Source organism: Petaurus breviceps, unplaced genomic scaffold (genome assembly GCF_028583685.1).
Source record: "Petaurus breviceps papuanus isolate PSGF00001 unplaced genomic scaffold, PetGlider_PUasm1.0 90903, whole genome shotgun sequence".
NCBI classification, from domain to species: Eukaryota; Metazoa; Chordata; class Mammalia; order Diprotodontia; family Petauridae; genus Petaurus; species Petaurus breviceps.
This window is the reverse complement of record NW_027187376.1, coordinates 13908007-13923651: the sequence shown is the minus strand read 5'-3', so window position 1 is coordinate 13923651 and position 15645 is coordinate 13908007. Positions and strand designations below refer to the sequence as shown.

The window sequence follows — 15645 nt, the reverse complement described above, 5'->3', positions numbered from 1 at the left end:
TTCATTTAATTTTTAGGGAAATGCTAGAAAATTCAAGTTCAGTGACAGTGGCTAGCTACATGATACCTGAATATGTCACATCTTTTGAAGAGGAAATTGTAATTGCTGGAATTTTTCATTTTTGAATATGGATATTTTGTTGTCATATAGAAACAATTGTTTTGTGATATTAGTTAAGTTATATACCATTCCAGATACATGTTTTATTTTTTCATTTTGGAATTATTACTATTTTAGGGAAAAAGATGAAAGTTCTATGTTTTAATTTTGATTGTACATGGAATTTGTGATATTTGGAGCTTATGTTAGATTGATATTTACCTTTGCTCTTTCTCTTTTCAAAAAGAGATTTCCTTCTGAAATCCTGAGTAAATAAAAGTTCAACAGACACATTTAAGATACTGAAAAGAAACCTGGAAAGACATAAATGAACTAACACAAAGTGAAATGAGTAGAACCAGGTGAACATTGTACACAATAACAGCAATATTGTACATTAATCAACCATAAATGATTTAGCTATTCTTAGCAATACAATGATCCAAGACAGTTTGAAAGATTTATGATGACAAAATGCTATCCAGCTCCAGAGAAAGAACTAAGGGAGTTTGAATGCAGATCAAAGCTCTTTAAAAAAAATGTTTTTTATGTGGGGGGTTTTTTTGGTTTCTGTTTTTTTTCCACAACATGACTAACATGGAAATATATTTTGTATGACTGTATTTGCCTTTCTAATAAAGGGACAGGGGAAGGAGGGAGGAAGATAATTTGGAATTCAAAACTTAAAAAATGAATGTTAAAAGTTGTTTTTTTATGTAATTAGGGAAAAATAAAATATTAAATGCATCTGATAGAAATTTAAAAAAGATTATTTTAGAGTCATACAATTTTATAATGGAGAGAGAAGAGATAATTATTTTGCATGCAAACATTTCCAATAGTAGAATTATTGGGTCAAAAAATCTCACCAATTTGGGGCTGTTCCTAAGTATTGACAGATTGCTCTGAAGGGTTGTCACATTGGTTTGCATTGTCACTGATAGTATCTGAGTGTGCCTGTTTTCCTACAGCTGAGTCAATGCTAAGCCTTGTGATTTTTATTAATTTTTGGCCAGTTTGATAAATTCTGTATCTGAAGCAACATTTCAACGTCTGGCAAATCTCAATTGTGATCTACTATACACAGTTTACTTTCTATAGAAAAGATAATTATCATTCCAGCCCCACTCAATAATTAGTAATTAAAATTTTCTTATGTATATTTGGGGATTATAATTTGATTCAGAATAACTGTTTAGGACATAATCATGATTCTATCAATGAATTTTTCTCTCTCCACTTTCCCAATTTTAACCAGAAATTTCTGATTTGAAAGAAAAAATATGGATACTAAAAGGAGATGAACTGAGTATATGTTGTTAGAAAAATGTTTTCTGAAATTTTAGGTGAAAAATATTCACCATCTTATTTGACTTTTCAAAGTGCATATTTTGTAATTCAGGAAAAATTTATCCAGTGTTTACATAGAGATTACTATGCTAGGGACTGTCATATAGAAGTGAATAAGAGGCTATAATTGATCTCAAAGGTATTAAAATGAGTAGTAGTATATTATAAGTAGGAATGCTCTTAGAAAATTTAGTCAAAAATTTAAATTTAAATATTTAAGTTTTTAAAACTCAGGAAAATAATAGACATTAACTCCCCAAATAAAAAAATTTAAATCAAGAATTTCTCTCCTAAAGGCCTAATCCCAATGAAGGTAATAATTCTCAATAATTATTTAGTGAAATAATCTACTATGTTTTCTATAGGTCCTGCTGCATTTATGATACTTTGAAAAAGAAACCCACTATTACCAATTAGTCCTTAGCTAGTGCACTCAAGGATTACATGAGTCTGACAATTAGTTGATGCTACTTTTTTTTCTCTGATCATAGATTTTTGCTGATTATATCATGTGACCTCAGCTTCTCTAACTATAAAATGATTGGTATGGCTTGGCATAAATATTTCAGTTGCTAGAACTTACTGAACCAACTATTTAGTTGGTGAAACTAACTTCAGTTCATTTAGAAAAGAATTGTCTTGAGAGACTGCATGGCTATTGAAAGCTATCAGCAAAATACACTGTGCAAAATTTTCCACTGAGCAGTGCTGTCAGCTCCACATTTCCTGGGTAGCAAGTTTTCATTTTTTTCTTGGTATCCAAGTCCCTGGCACATAGTGTGCATTTTACTAAATAGATGCTATTTAAACTATTTATTGATGGAAAGGGAGTTGTACATTCCAGTAGAATATAAACTCCTTGATGACATTTCATGTCTCATTTTTGCCTTTGTTTCCCAGCCACCAGAACAGTGTCTTGCAATAATAAACATTTGTTGAATTGAAATGGATTATGTCTTTAATGCCACATTCATTCCTTTAGGCAAAGGGTGAATGCCACAGAAGCCACAAAGTAATACAAATAATAGCATCGTTATACCTTTTGGATTGTCGCAAATGCCTCCCAGCTAGGTCTCCCCTCAGGATCTGGGGATATTATTATCAACATAAGGGAGCAGCAAAACAGCAATAATTTTGCTCTGTCCCAAGCCATCATTTGGAAGAGAGACTTGGGTATTATTATAGTTTTTTTTAAAAAGTGTTTTGCATCAAGGACATGGGGTACTTAGGAGAAAAATATAGGACATGACAGGAAGCAAACACTTAAAATTATACATGAAATTAGATAGCAAAAAGAAATAATAGAAAACCTTAGGTGTGAACCAAATAAAAATGATCATTTCTAGCTTTATTCTCCTTGATACCCATTGCATTGGCATCTTAATAATCACAGAAACACTCAAGTTGAATATTTTAAGACAAGCATATATAAGAGAGGTGGCATGTATCTTGCAAAGAGAACTGGCTCTGGAATCAGGGATATGTAGAATTATATTCTGACTCTGTCCCATACTGTATGTGACCCTGGGCATCACTGTCAGTGTTCCTTAGAGACTTTTCTAAGGGTATAAGCAAAGCAGAGCAAATGCTAATCAATATTAGTAGAGGAAATTTCATCATTGGAAGACCAAAAAAAAAGTCATAGAAGAGAAAGCACTCTTCCTTGACATTTAAGAATTGAACGGTGATTACTTTTGGGTAAGATGTTGTGAGAATGGGAGGCAGGCTGCCCAATGCCCCCAATGACTATATCAATTCATCTATTTATTTATTGATCTATCTGTTTATAAAGGTAATCAGGATTATGTGACTTGCTCAAGGTCACACAGTTAACTGTCTGAGACTGGATTTAAATTCAGGTCTTCCTGATTCCAGGGCTGGTGCCCTATCCATTGTGCCACCTAGTTGTCCCTTTTTTATTTCAATTTAAAATACAGAAGTTATCACCAAATCAAATAATGATTTTTTAAAAATCCAATGAAAAACTACAGCAAACAATATATTCCATCCCACAACTTCATAAAAAGTAAGCCAGAAGGGGCAGCTAGGTGGCTCAGTGAATAGAGCACCGACCTGCTCAGAGTCAGGAGGTCCTGAGTTCAAATCCAGCCTCAGACACTTAACACAAAAACTAGCCATGTGACCTTGGGCAAGTCACTTAACCCCAATTGTCCTCCAAAAATAAAAAAAAGGTAAGCCAGAAACTCAGACAGTAAGAAAAAGAACCTTTCCAGCAAATAACCAAAGACAAAGCATGTATAGCTTACAAGGCACTGCAGCAACAAGTGCAGAGAACCCACATGAGAAGCCACAGTATGATCAGAAAGCCCCACAGTAGGGAACTTGGAAACCCCAGGACATGTGGAAGAGCATCAGGCAGCAACCAGTGACCAGAACCCTGCCATAACCTTCAAAAAGTGATGGTCCAGACACAGGGGCTCTGAAAGTTCTTGATATTCTTACGTGAGAAACCACAGAGGGCCTTGACAATTCAGTACTCTGAACCTCAAAGATACAGGGGAATCTGGGAATTTGGGGCATTTTGAAAGAACTTAAGGAATTCAGGATGAGATCCAGAATCAACCATCACACCAAAAAATTCAGCATAGGAGCAAAGCCTAGCCCTGGCACAAAACCCCAAGTCAGGAATTAAAGCTGGAGAAATGACTAACATTAAAAATTATTGGAAATTTAACTCTATAATGATTGCAAGCATAAAAAAGTGGTTTTCCCACAAGGATGACATGAATCTCTAGAAGAAATAAAGCAAAAGATAAAAAAGAAATAAAAACTCTTGAGAAAAGAATTGGGAAGAAAATAAATAGCACAAAAGAGAAAGTGGTAAACATTACTCCCAAGTCAGAATTCCTGAAAACTAGAGTAGACTAACTAGAAATTAATGACTCTAAGAGACAGAAGAAAATGTTAGAACAAAATGAAAAGATCAAAAAAGAATAAAATATAAGGTATCTGATATCCAAAACAATCTGGAAAACAAATAAAGGAAAGATAATTTAAGAATCATTGAAGTCTCTGAAAACAATGTTTAAAAATATGGGTTTTAGGGGCAGCTAGGTGGCACAGTAAATAGAGAGGACCTGAGTTCAAATCCAGTCTCAGACACTTAACTCTTACTGTGTGACCTTGGGCAAGTCACAACCCCAATTGCCCTGCCTTCCCTCCTGCAAAAAAAAAAAAAAATGTGGGTTTTCTTTTAAGCCTGGATGCTGAACACTTTAAGAATTCATATATGAAAATCATCTAATAGAAGCAGAGGGTAACATGAAGATAGAATAAATATACAGGAAACCTCCTGAAACAGGACCCTTAAATAAAAAAAATTCTAGTTACAGTGTAGTCAAAATCCAGAGTTCCACAGTTAAAGAGAAAATATTGCAAAGATGTAGAAAAAATTAGTTTGAGCACCAAGGAATTATATTCAGTATCACACAAGATCTGGAAGCTTCTACTAGATACCAGAGAAGATCTTGGAATACAATCCCCAAAGACAACAAAGACAGACTTGCAATAAACAACAACTTACCCTGCAAAGCTGAATATAACCTTAGGAGAGAAAATAGTCATTTAATGGAAAATAAGATTTTCATTCATTTCTGATGAAAAAAAAACAGCACTGAGTAGAAACTTTAAGATACAAATATGAAAAAATAGAGAAATTTAGAAGGGTAAATTTATTTGAGAAATTGTAAGGAGTGGTATAATGGTGTAGTGCTAATATTCTCATTAGGAGAGAAAAGAAAAGTGTCCCTTCAGAGCTTTAATATTTTCAAAGGATATTGAGGGAGTTATGTAAGGAAACAGAGGTCAAGGAGGCAGAGGTGGTTCTATTCTAAGGGTTTTAAGAGGGGAAAGAGAATGGATAATAGAATGAGGACTGCACTAGAGGAAAAAGGAGTAAGAAGGATTGTGAAACTTGCTATGTTTCATAGAATGTATGAATAAAAGAACACAAAAACATGTAAAAAAGGTGTAGAGAGTAGATAGAATAATTTTTCTATTATCTGAAAATGAACAAAAGAGGCTCGAAGAAATAGAATGTGTTGTTGAAGTGTATCTAACTTAACAAAAAACAAATTTAGATTAGAAGGGGAATGGAGAAGAAGGAGAAAATTGGGGATGGAAAAGTTTAAAATGAAACAAACTTTCTTATTCTGAAGGAGAATGAAATGGGAGGGGAGGAGAAGAGAAGAGTTCAACTTGGTTTTCTATGACTTCGTCCAGGTAAAGTTCTAATAGCATGGAATCTGGAGTCATAGAATGTGTATCAATATTTCATCTCTTCCACTTCTTCCATGTGTAGGAGCCTTGGGCCATAGAAGAAGGAAGCCATAGTACCAGATTCTGTACCAGAACCAAGTGGGGTAACTTATAATTGGAAAAAAAAGTGTCCTACTCAGGTGGCAAAATCACTGTCCAGTGATTAAGAGCAGGAATCATCAGTCCCAACCCAGTTCTGCTAAAGGCAAGAGTCCATTGTAGAAGTTATTGCAGTTGAGGGGCCCCCTCTCCCCCCAAGTGCTGAAAACCAGGGGGCTCCTGTTTCTAGTCTCCTTAAAGCCATCTGATTCCTGGAAAAGGATGGGATGGGAGGTCTTATTACTCTCAGAAAGCTAAAGATTTCACAAAGCACAGATTTGTGATTGGTGCTTTGACTCCTTTCCTTCCTCTCTCCTTTTCTCTCCCTCCCTCTCTCTCTCTACCTTACACTGCTGTCTTAGTGAGACTTTAGTATCAGAAGAGTTATCCTTCATCAAGGCTCTATGTCTGCAACATTCTCATGGTGTTTTTGTTGTTTACAAAGCAATCTCTGACAGATTCTCCCAGCAAGCAGAAGGAATCCTGGTGCTAAACTCTTCCACTTGAATCTGAGCTTGCGAGCTGGTCCTGCCTCCTTCCCTAAACATGCCCTGACACATTATGACACTCCAGGCTGTGTTTCCTGCCTCTTCATTTGTTCGGGGTTCTGGGGGCTGAAGAACAGATCTTTCAAAACTCCAAACTGGCGAGCCGGGTATTCAAGACTTCAGACTGAAGCTTCTGGACTCCTTCCTGCTAGAGGTATAAAGTAAGTTCATCTGGGAGGGGGGGAGGTCGGGGTAACAAGAAGAAATGCTTAAAGATAGACTTTGTTTGAATGATATTCTTGGTCTCAGTCTAAGGAATCCTTGTCCAGGTGTGGCTTGGACTAGATGAACTGTGAGGTCCCTTCCAACTCCGAGATTCTGTGATACACTGGGGGTGGGGAGGCGGGGGAGATGAGAGGGAGGACTTCTCCCTAGAGCTTTGACGTAAACTTAAGAGGCCCCGTTCACTCTCACTTAAGAAGAGCTGTCAGTAAGCGCGAACGGGAAGACCAAGAAGTGTCACCTCAGCTGGGAGCAACTGAGAGATTTCCGCTTGTCGCACAGGAGGGAATTCCTAGAGGGGAAAGGAGGTAAGTGGGTGAGGCATGCTTTCCTTGTCATGTGCAACACCTGCAGAGCAGGGCAGCTTTAACTCTACTTGGTCTGGGCTGTCTCTTGGTTCTGGAGAGGGGAAAGACGACAAGTTCTGCGGTTTGTGAGAAGAGAAGTAGAGAACAATGTGTGCATTAGTTAGTTGCTTTCTCCTAGTTGCACGCGGTATGCTAGGGACTTAGAAATTGCCAGCAGTCCAGAAAGCAGTTTTCTTTCTGTAGAAGGGTGGAGGGATTATCGGAGGACAAAGGAAACAGAAACCAGGGACCTCGGAGAAAGGCCGAATGGTTTTGGAAAGAGCTTAGAGAGGGAGCTCTATCAACTTCAGAACTCTGGACAGAGGCACGTGTCCTTTGTTGAATTCATTTTGAACAGAAAACTTTTCCTGCTTCCCAAAAGAAAAATAGGTTCTTCTGATATTTCAGTCATCTTGAAACTTTTAAATCATGCTACAAGAATTTAATTCAGAGGCAGAAAAATAACTGAACAAAAATAAATTCCGAGATTGAAAAGGGAAGGAAAGGCTGGCAGATTTGTTAAGCAACATAAGCAAAACATCTGGAAAAGCCAGGGGAACGTCTTAACAAATTAGAAATTTAAAGGACAGTTCAGAGAACACTTTTTCCTTGCACGTATCAGTTCTAACTAAGCATACAGAAAAGCTTGTGCAATTATGTCTTATTATTTCCCGCTCTCATGCAGGAAAGACTCCACCTTATGGCTAATGAGTAGATCAGCACAGTGATCAAATATTTGGATTTAGAAGTGATTTTTTTTTGTTAGACTTCATTTTTTGTCCAACTGGGATTGTCACAACTTTTATTCTTATATCACTGCTTTTAACATGAGTGACATCCACTTAAAAATGTAACTGAAGATAATATAAAACAGGAAAGCAAGAATCTTTATTTTTGCTTTCTGTTAGAATTGAAACATTCTCAGGTCATATATATTTTTTCTTTTCTATATTTTTCCCAAGATTTTTATACATCCTTTTCTATTTAGCCAATTCTATGTTTAAGGAGCTGTTTTCTTCAGTGGATTTGTTTTCCCGTTTGGCAAATTCTATTATTCAAGGAGTTATTTCCTTTAGTCACTTTTTGTGACTTTTTTTCTTTTTTTCAAGCTGTTTACTCTTTTTTTTCATGATTCTCTTGAATAACTCTCATTTCTCTTACCAATTTTTCTTCTACCTCTTTTGCTTGGTTTTAAAAATCCTTTTTGAGTTTTTCCAAGAGGATTTGTGGTGCTTGAGACCAATTCATATCCCCCTTTGAAGTTTCAAATGTAGGTATTTTGACACTTGTCCTCTTTTGAGTTTGTGGTTGGATCTTCCCTGTTGCCATAGTAGCTTTCTATGGTCAGGACTCTTTTTTCCCCTTCATTTTTTAAAAAAATAGTTGAGCTCTGCTACTGGGGCACAGGGGGAGCTATACCAAACTTCTTGCACTGAGAGCTAGGAGTCTGGTCACTGGCTTTCTGCACCAAGGTTTCTGAACTGGCAGCTGCACTAGGGTGGCCCAGACTAGTCATGCTTGTTGTGTCCTCGGTTCTGGAGCTGGCAGTTGGCCTGCTGCACCAGGGCTGGAGGTCTCATAGCTCATCTGTTGTACCAATGGCCTGCTGAGCCAAGACTTCAGGGGCCTTGGGGGCTGCTTGAGCCTCTTGTTGAGTTGTCTGGATACCACCTGCACTGAACTCTGCTCCTCTTTTACCCAAGTGAGATAGACCTTTCCTGAAGTCCTTCTAAGCTATCTTGGACTGGAAATTTTTTTCACTGTCTTTTTGAGGATTCTGTTACTCCAGAATTCTTTTAGAGGCTTAATTGAGTGTTGTTTCTAAGGGAAACTGGGGAGAGTTGAGGCAGCTCCCTGACTTCTCTCTGTCATCTTGGCTCTGCAACCTCACAAAGTTTTTTAGACAAACTTCATAGAAAGAATGAAAACCTTCAATACTATTCTCATTTTGTGGATGTTGTTGTCTGAAGGGGAAAATATTTCAAAATGTTACATGACTTCCTTTTTCCCCCATTCCCCTATTATTCCCCAGAATAATTTGTTGTTAAAAGGTAGGAATGAATAGTATTCTTTGACAACTAAAGTGAAATTTATAGCAATGATTTGGTGCAAAGAAGACCATAATTTTATGAAAGTTGCATCAAAGTTGCAAAGTATATTCTATATGTTTATTAGATTTTCATTAGTTCAACTTCTGTTTGAAGTGTTTTTTCTCTCTTTCTGCTTCCAAATAGCTACCTTCTAACTAATTTTCTTTTTTAGAAAATTTTAAAAATTAAAAAAAAACTATTAGAAAGCAAGCACCTTAATTTTCACTGAAAATTCCCCCCCCACACACACACACAGATCCTTGATATATTGGCATGTAGTACTATAGGGTTTCATTCATTTCTAGGATAATTTATAGAAGTGATGAATTGCACTGACTTCAGGCATATTTATATGGAAGAAGGAAAAATGTCAAGGTAGGGAAAATGGTGTAATAGGTAGAAGAGAATTGCTGTAAAATTGGTTTGAAATTTTCCTATGATTATTATTTATATTGTTATTTCTAATTCTTTAATGAGCAACATAATAACCAAAAACAAGTACCTGAACATGAAAAGATAGCAATGCCTTCATTGCCTAAATCAGTGGTCTCTTTTCAGTCCTCATCCTCCTTGACCTTTCTGTTAAATTTTGACACATTTGACTCCCCCCTCCTTGATACTATCTCTTTCCTTATACCTTTCCTGGGTTTCCTTCTATGTGTTTGATGAATCCATGATGGTTTCAATCATGTGTACTTTTTAATTTTTCCATTCTCCTAAGTTTGTCCCCAAAGGCTCTGTCAGTGGCACTATTTGCTAAATCTACACTATTTTCTTTGTTCCTCTCAACTACTACTGTAGTCATAATTATGACCCCTATGCAAGTTATTCACACACAGATAAATATATATATTTACATATTCCTAATATTTCCTCTGAACTGTAATACCACAATTACATATGATGATTTGAAAGTATTTAAACATTTCTTTTGCTATTCTGCCTAGCAAATCTCTCTGGCACTAAAGAACCCAGGGTCACTTTCATGACATGATTAATCATTATATAAAACCTATCATTCAAGAAATATTGATGAGCAGAGATTAGGAATTCTTTGGGGGTAAAATTCAGTCAGTCTGGGGGTGGTGGTGATTGTGACAATGCAAAAGACAGTCTACCCTGGTACCAACTGGATAATCCACCACTTGATATAGTCACAATGAGAGAGAAGGTATCTTGTTCTCCAGATGTTGTAGCCTAAGTCTCCTTGATATAATTGATGATGATGATGATGATACTCCATCAACCCTTAGAAGGAGAAGAAATGCAGGGAAGTATAGGGTGCCAGGATTGGGGTACCACAGTGACTGTACCATTAGGGGGATGACCCAAAACAAGTCCAAGAGAGCATGGAAAGAAAGCACTCCCTTCATGTTGGTGTACTGGGCAAAGTTCCCACTTTCCCCGTGCTATTTATGACTCTATTTACTGGCTCCTACATCTTGTTTTTGTATCATTTATCTTGGAAATAAGACAATTTGGTGGCAGTACATGAATGGCCTCATTTTAGGCATTATGCTAGTTCCAATGCTAGTAGGGTTCCTTTTTCTCCCAAGGCAAGGAACTTATAGTCATTTTCTTCTGTGCTATTTCAGTGTCATGGCAGATCTTGGGAGTCAAGGAAGGATCCATTGCACCATGCGACTAACCTGTACCCTACTCATTGTGGGACTGTGCTGTGTGGCACCTTTCTTCTGCCATAGCGAAATTGATCTCCTGGCTCTGAACCGAGCAGATCCTCAATGCTGGGAATCCTCTTCAGTGCTCCTTTTGGAGATGAGGAAACCATGTATTTCTGACACTGTGACAGGATTTTGGGATTTTATGATCTACCTGAAGTCATCTGAGAACTTGCAGCATGGGGCCCTCTTTTGGGACCTAGCCCAACTCTTCTGGGATATTTATGTAGACTGTGTACTTTCCAGAAACCATGGCCTAGGAAGGAGACAGCTGGCTGAAGATGAAGAGAAACTGTCCACAATGCACTCACAGCACTCAGGAAGTAAGCCTTCTGCCTTTTATTTCTGTTATCTCTGAGGATATGTATGTATGGGAGAGCTAAGTGGGGGTAAAGAAAACACAGATTTTATTTAGTGATCACAATTGGTTCACTGGAGTACCTCTGCAATTACAGGGGAAGAGTTAATTGCTAGCCTATTGCCTCCATTATCCTCAAAGGTTAGAAGCAGGTGAAAGCAGCTGGTAAGAGAATAAAATAGTTACAGGAAGGCATGAATCGCCAAAGAACATTAATAATTCTGAGTCCCTAAGCAAAAGTTTTAGAAAGTTCCTTCTTACCTGTTGTTAAAACAGAAAACCAAAAGGCACAATGAATAGAGCATAGATAGATGATAAAAGGAATCATAAGAACTGGGTTCCAATCCTTCAGCAGACATTTACAAGCTGTGTGACCTTGGGTAACTCACTCAGTATCTCCCAGCCTTAGTTTTTTTTTAATCTGTACATATTTTTCTTCATGTTCAGCAGAGCGTGCTTATGGTTATCTGACTTATTACCTAAACTCCAACATAGGCCATTAATGATATCAATCTTTCTCCTCTACCTCTTGTTTTTTCAATTTCTTAATTCATTCCAGCAAGCAAAATAGGGCTACCAGTGGCTTCTTGGCCATTGTTCTACACAGCATCCATAGTCTCTTTTTAACAAAAATTGCAAGATTTGCTCCATCCTTTGAAGCTACTTCACCCTGTCTCATTCACTGATACAATGGGTGACCAGAAGCTTTGAGTAAAGACATTAGTCAAATTTGGAATATGAGCATAAACATTTTGCTCAATTGTTTTAACATTTGATGTAAGTTGGGTTTATCTGAAATCAGAAAGCAATTATTCTATCAGTTCAAATTATTTAAGGGGCTCTTGGTGAAGAAGATACTGAAATGAAATATTTAAAGGGAAAGAGAGACTTTTCATCTTAAAATTCTAATTCAATCTCTTAGGAGGCTCAACTGAACAGTGGAGGTGTCAGCCTATATTCTAAAGCTGCTTTGCCCTTGGGAACAATGAGTATTATGATTAGAATACAGATAGAGGAAGTGACTTGACCACACTGTAAAGAAACATACAATCATTGGCAAGTAAGGGAACATTAAGGTGGATAAAATACAGTTGTATTTTGCTTTATGGCATTGTTCACTGGAGTACTTCTGCAATTACAGAGGAAGAGTTAATTACTACCCTATTGCCTCCACATATATAAATTTATTTATAGATATATATCTACAGGTAGATATATATATAGTATAGTATATTATGATAGTATATATTATTATATATACATATTAAATATAAATATAATTATTGTGTAATCAATATAATATGTATATAATAATAGTATATATTATAGATATTTATATATCTATAAATTCATATATTCTGGACATTTTGTTGATTATTACATTTTTATGAATTCAATACTTTTCATAGTATGCTCATTGGTATGTGTATAGAATCTTTACATAAGGAGAAATCACCAACCTTTAATTTGCCTTGTAAAACTAAATTTTAATCAATTTGCCTACATTTGAGCTTATTCATTTCTAGCAAACATTGAAGATAAAAATTAACTAATGTGACTTTTAGTAATTTACTTTACTTTTCTAGGTCTCAGTCCCCTCATCTAGAAATGAGGGTTTTGGACTGAGTCCTAAGATCCCTTATAGCTCTAACATTCCATAAAACTGTGGGGGGAAAAAGAAATCTGTCAAAGACACAGGGGTGGTTTTTCTTCTTCTTTTTTTTCTTTTTGGAGGGTAGAAGGCAGGGCAACTAGGGTTAAGTGACTTGCCCAAGGTCACACAGCTAGTAAGTGTTAAGTGCCTGAGGCTGGATTTGAACTCAGGTCCTCCTGACTCCAGGACCAGTGCTTTATTCACTGTGCCACCTAGCTGCCCCCAAGCATGGTGTTTCAATGTAGAGAAGTGCAAAACAGTTCATTTTGGTCATTGAATAAGAATTGTTCCCTCTGAGTCAAGGCTAATTGAATAGTTGAATACCTAAACTTTTTTCTGTTATTTTATATCTCAAAGGTGATATGGGTTGAAAGAAAAATAATTTAGAAAATTACATTCATAGGTGATTATGAAAAAAATATTTTGAGGTCTATCTTTAATTTTTGAGGTTAATATCAAGAATAATCAGACTATTTAAAAAAACCATATATCTCTGGGCTACCTTCAGAATAGTAAGCTGGATGGATAAATATTTGCAATATGCAATATGCAATTCTCTGATACTTTGATGTATCTGTGATTACATTGGTGTGAACCAATATAACTTCCATAGTTTTGGATCCTATGTGAATTTTGTCTATTTTGCTGTTGTTCAATCATTTTAGTCATGTCCGACTCTTCATGACCCCATTTGGGGTTTTCTTGGCAAAGATACTGGAGTTGTTTGCCAGAAAAGAAACTGAGACAAATGTAATTAAGTGATTTGTCCAAGGTCACGGAACTAGTAAATGTCTGAGGCCAGATTTGAATTCAAGATGAGTCTACCTGACTCCAGACCCAGTGCTCTATCCACTGCACCACCTGGCTGCCCTCCAGCAGCTATATTTTCTTATAAACTCTCCATGGAGAATTGATTCAACACACTGGAGATCTTCTGGTTTTTATTCGTCAGTTCCCTTTGTTTTTTGTTTTTTTAGTATCTCTGAGCTACTAATGTATGACTGAGGTGGATCATCTGTTTTCTCTTTCTTTTCCCCCCATTTGCCTCAAAATCTCTTCCCTGAGTGGGGGCTCTCTCTTTTTTCTAGGTGTCAGTTGCCTCCAAGAACTCTAATGTACCTCATTATTAATTCATGATCACATCACATTGTTTTTTTGATGATATATGCCCACGATAATGTCCTTTACACCACGTCTCACATGCTCTATTTTTATGAACTGTGCCATTCTTACAATGTAAGAAAAGCAGAGAATTTTTGCTTTTTCTTCTCTGTAAGAAAGAAAATACATTGAATCACTAATGACTTTAATAGCTGTCCTAGAAATCAATGGCAAAAGAACTGACCGGTAAATAAATAGTACAAATATGTTATTTAGATACATTCAGTGGGAGTGGGAGGGTAGGACCATTTATTGGAAAAGTATTGTAATATAAAAAGACAGATAAAATATAATAATTTAAAAAGTTGAACATCATAGTAAACAAGCTTTGGAAACATGACAGAAGTTTCAATGGTTTAAAGATAAACTTATTTTGATTTACTGCCTTTGAGATAAATCACTGCATTTAGTACAATAGATGTGATTGCACAAAGACAGCCACGTGTCCAAGCCTATATTATGTATACATAGTGATTGCAGATATATGTGCAGCAAATTTTCTATTGCATGACAATTTACCCTACTATTAGCCTCCAAATTATGTTTTGATCTGTTCTTTATTTCCCTTTTTGATTTCAGGTACATATTCTCAGTTCCTAAGAGCCCCACTCCTGAAGAAGAAAGAGTTGATTGAAGATTTGATAAGCATCTATGTGCATAAGAGTGGGTCTAGATTAATTGGAAGAGTTACCAGTGACCTAGGAATAAAGAGAAAATAAATCTAATTCAGACTTAAGCCTAGTGTAATTTTTTTAAATGTACCTTTTTTCTTGACTTTTGTTCATTTCTTCATAAGAAAGTGATGTCCATAGTTTCATATTAAATCAGATTCTTTCCACAAAATAGAATACTTGGAAGTGGGCATTTTAGCTTTCTTAAGTTTCACTAGGGCTACAGTATCTAGAGTTAGGAGAGACTTTGGCAATCTAATCCAGCACTCTCATTTGGCAGGTGAGGAAACTAAGGCCCAGTGACCTGACCAACATTTGAACCTAAATTTTTTAAATCTAGAGTCAGTTCCTTTTCAAGACTACAACTTGTTCCCATATTAGAGAGGAGCCTGCAAATGATGGAGTAAGCATACTGAGCAGTCTTTGATCTAAATGATTAAGCCCTGCTTCCAAAGGTAGAAGAAAGATGGAGATTGGGGGAATTTGACTCATTGTATCTTCTTGTTACTTTAATTTTTAAAAAGAATAATTCCCATGAATTTAGTTTCTTCTCCAAACTGCATGACTTTCAAGTCATTAACTACTATATTATGGATACACTTACATACAAGGACTGCATAGAGAACTGAAGATGGATTAGGAGTTATGACACATTGAGTGAAAAAAAAATATTGTACATGGAATGCCACAGGGAAACCAGGTCAACACAGTAAAAAAAAAAGTCTAAAGCTCTCAAACTCTGTCAAGCTCCAGAGAAGTCTGTTTAAATATAGTTAGTAATCAAAATAAAGAGGGTTTTTTTTGTTAGTGCACTAGTAATGTTAAGAGACTCACTTCATGGTAAATGAGCATGCCTCTAACTGAATATTGAACATCTACAGCTGGTTAGTCTGTATTAAGAAGGATGGCAAACTTTAAATTAGTCTGCTGTAAGAAGGGTGCCTCAAACAAGACATGCAGAAATCCTGGGGATTACATTTAAGCAAAAGCAAGCAGCCCATCGACAACTTCACAGGCTATTGTGAGAAACCAATGAGATAATGTATGTAAAGGGTTTTGCAAACCTTAAACAGCTATGTAAATGTCAGG

At 36.3% G+C, this 15645-nt stretch overlaps 1 protein-coding gene across 1 annotated transcript; it reads left to right on the top strand.

Moving 5' to 3' along the window:
- Positions 1-6791: 6791 nt before the first annotated feature.
- Positions 6792-14604, top strand: FAM237A (family with sequence similarity 237 member A). Its single transcript, XM_069075114.1, has 3 exons — positions 6792-6904; positions 10629-11035; positions 14465-14604. Exons 2-3 carry the CDS (start codon positions 10633-10635, stop codon positions 14602-14604), a joined length of 543 nt encoding a protein of 180 aa, XP_068931215.1. The 5' UTR covers positions 6792-6904; positions 10629-10632.
- The last annotated feature ends 1041 nt before the right edge of the window (positions 14605-15645 follow it).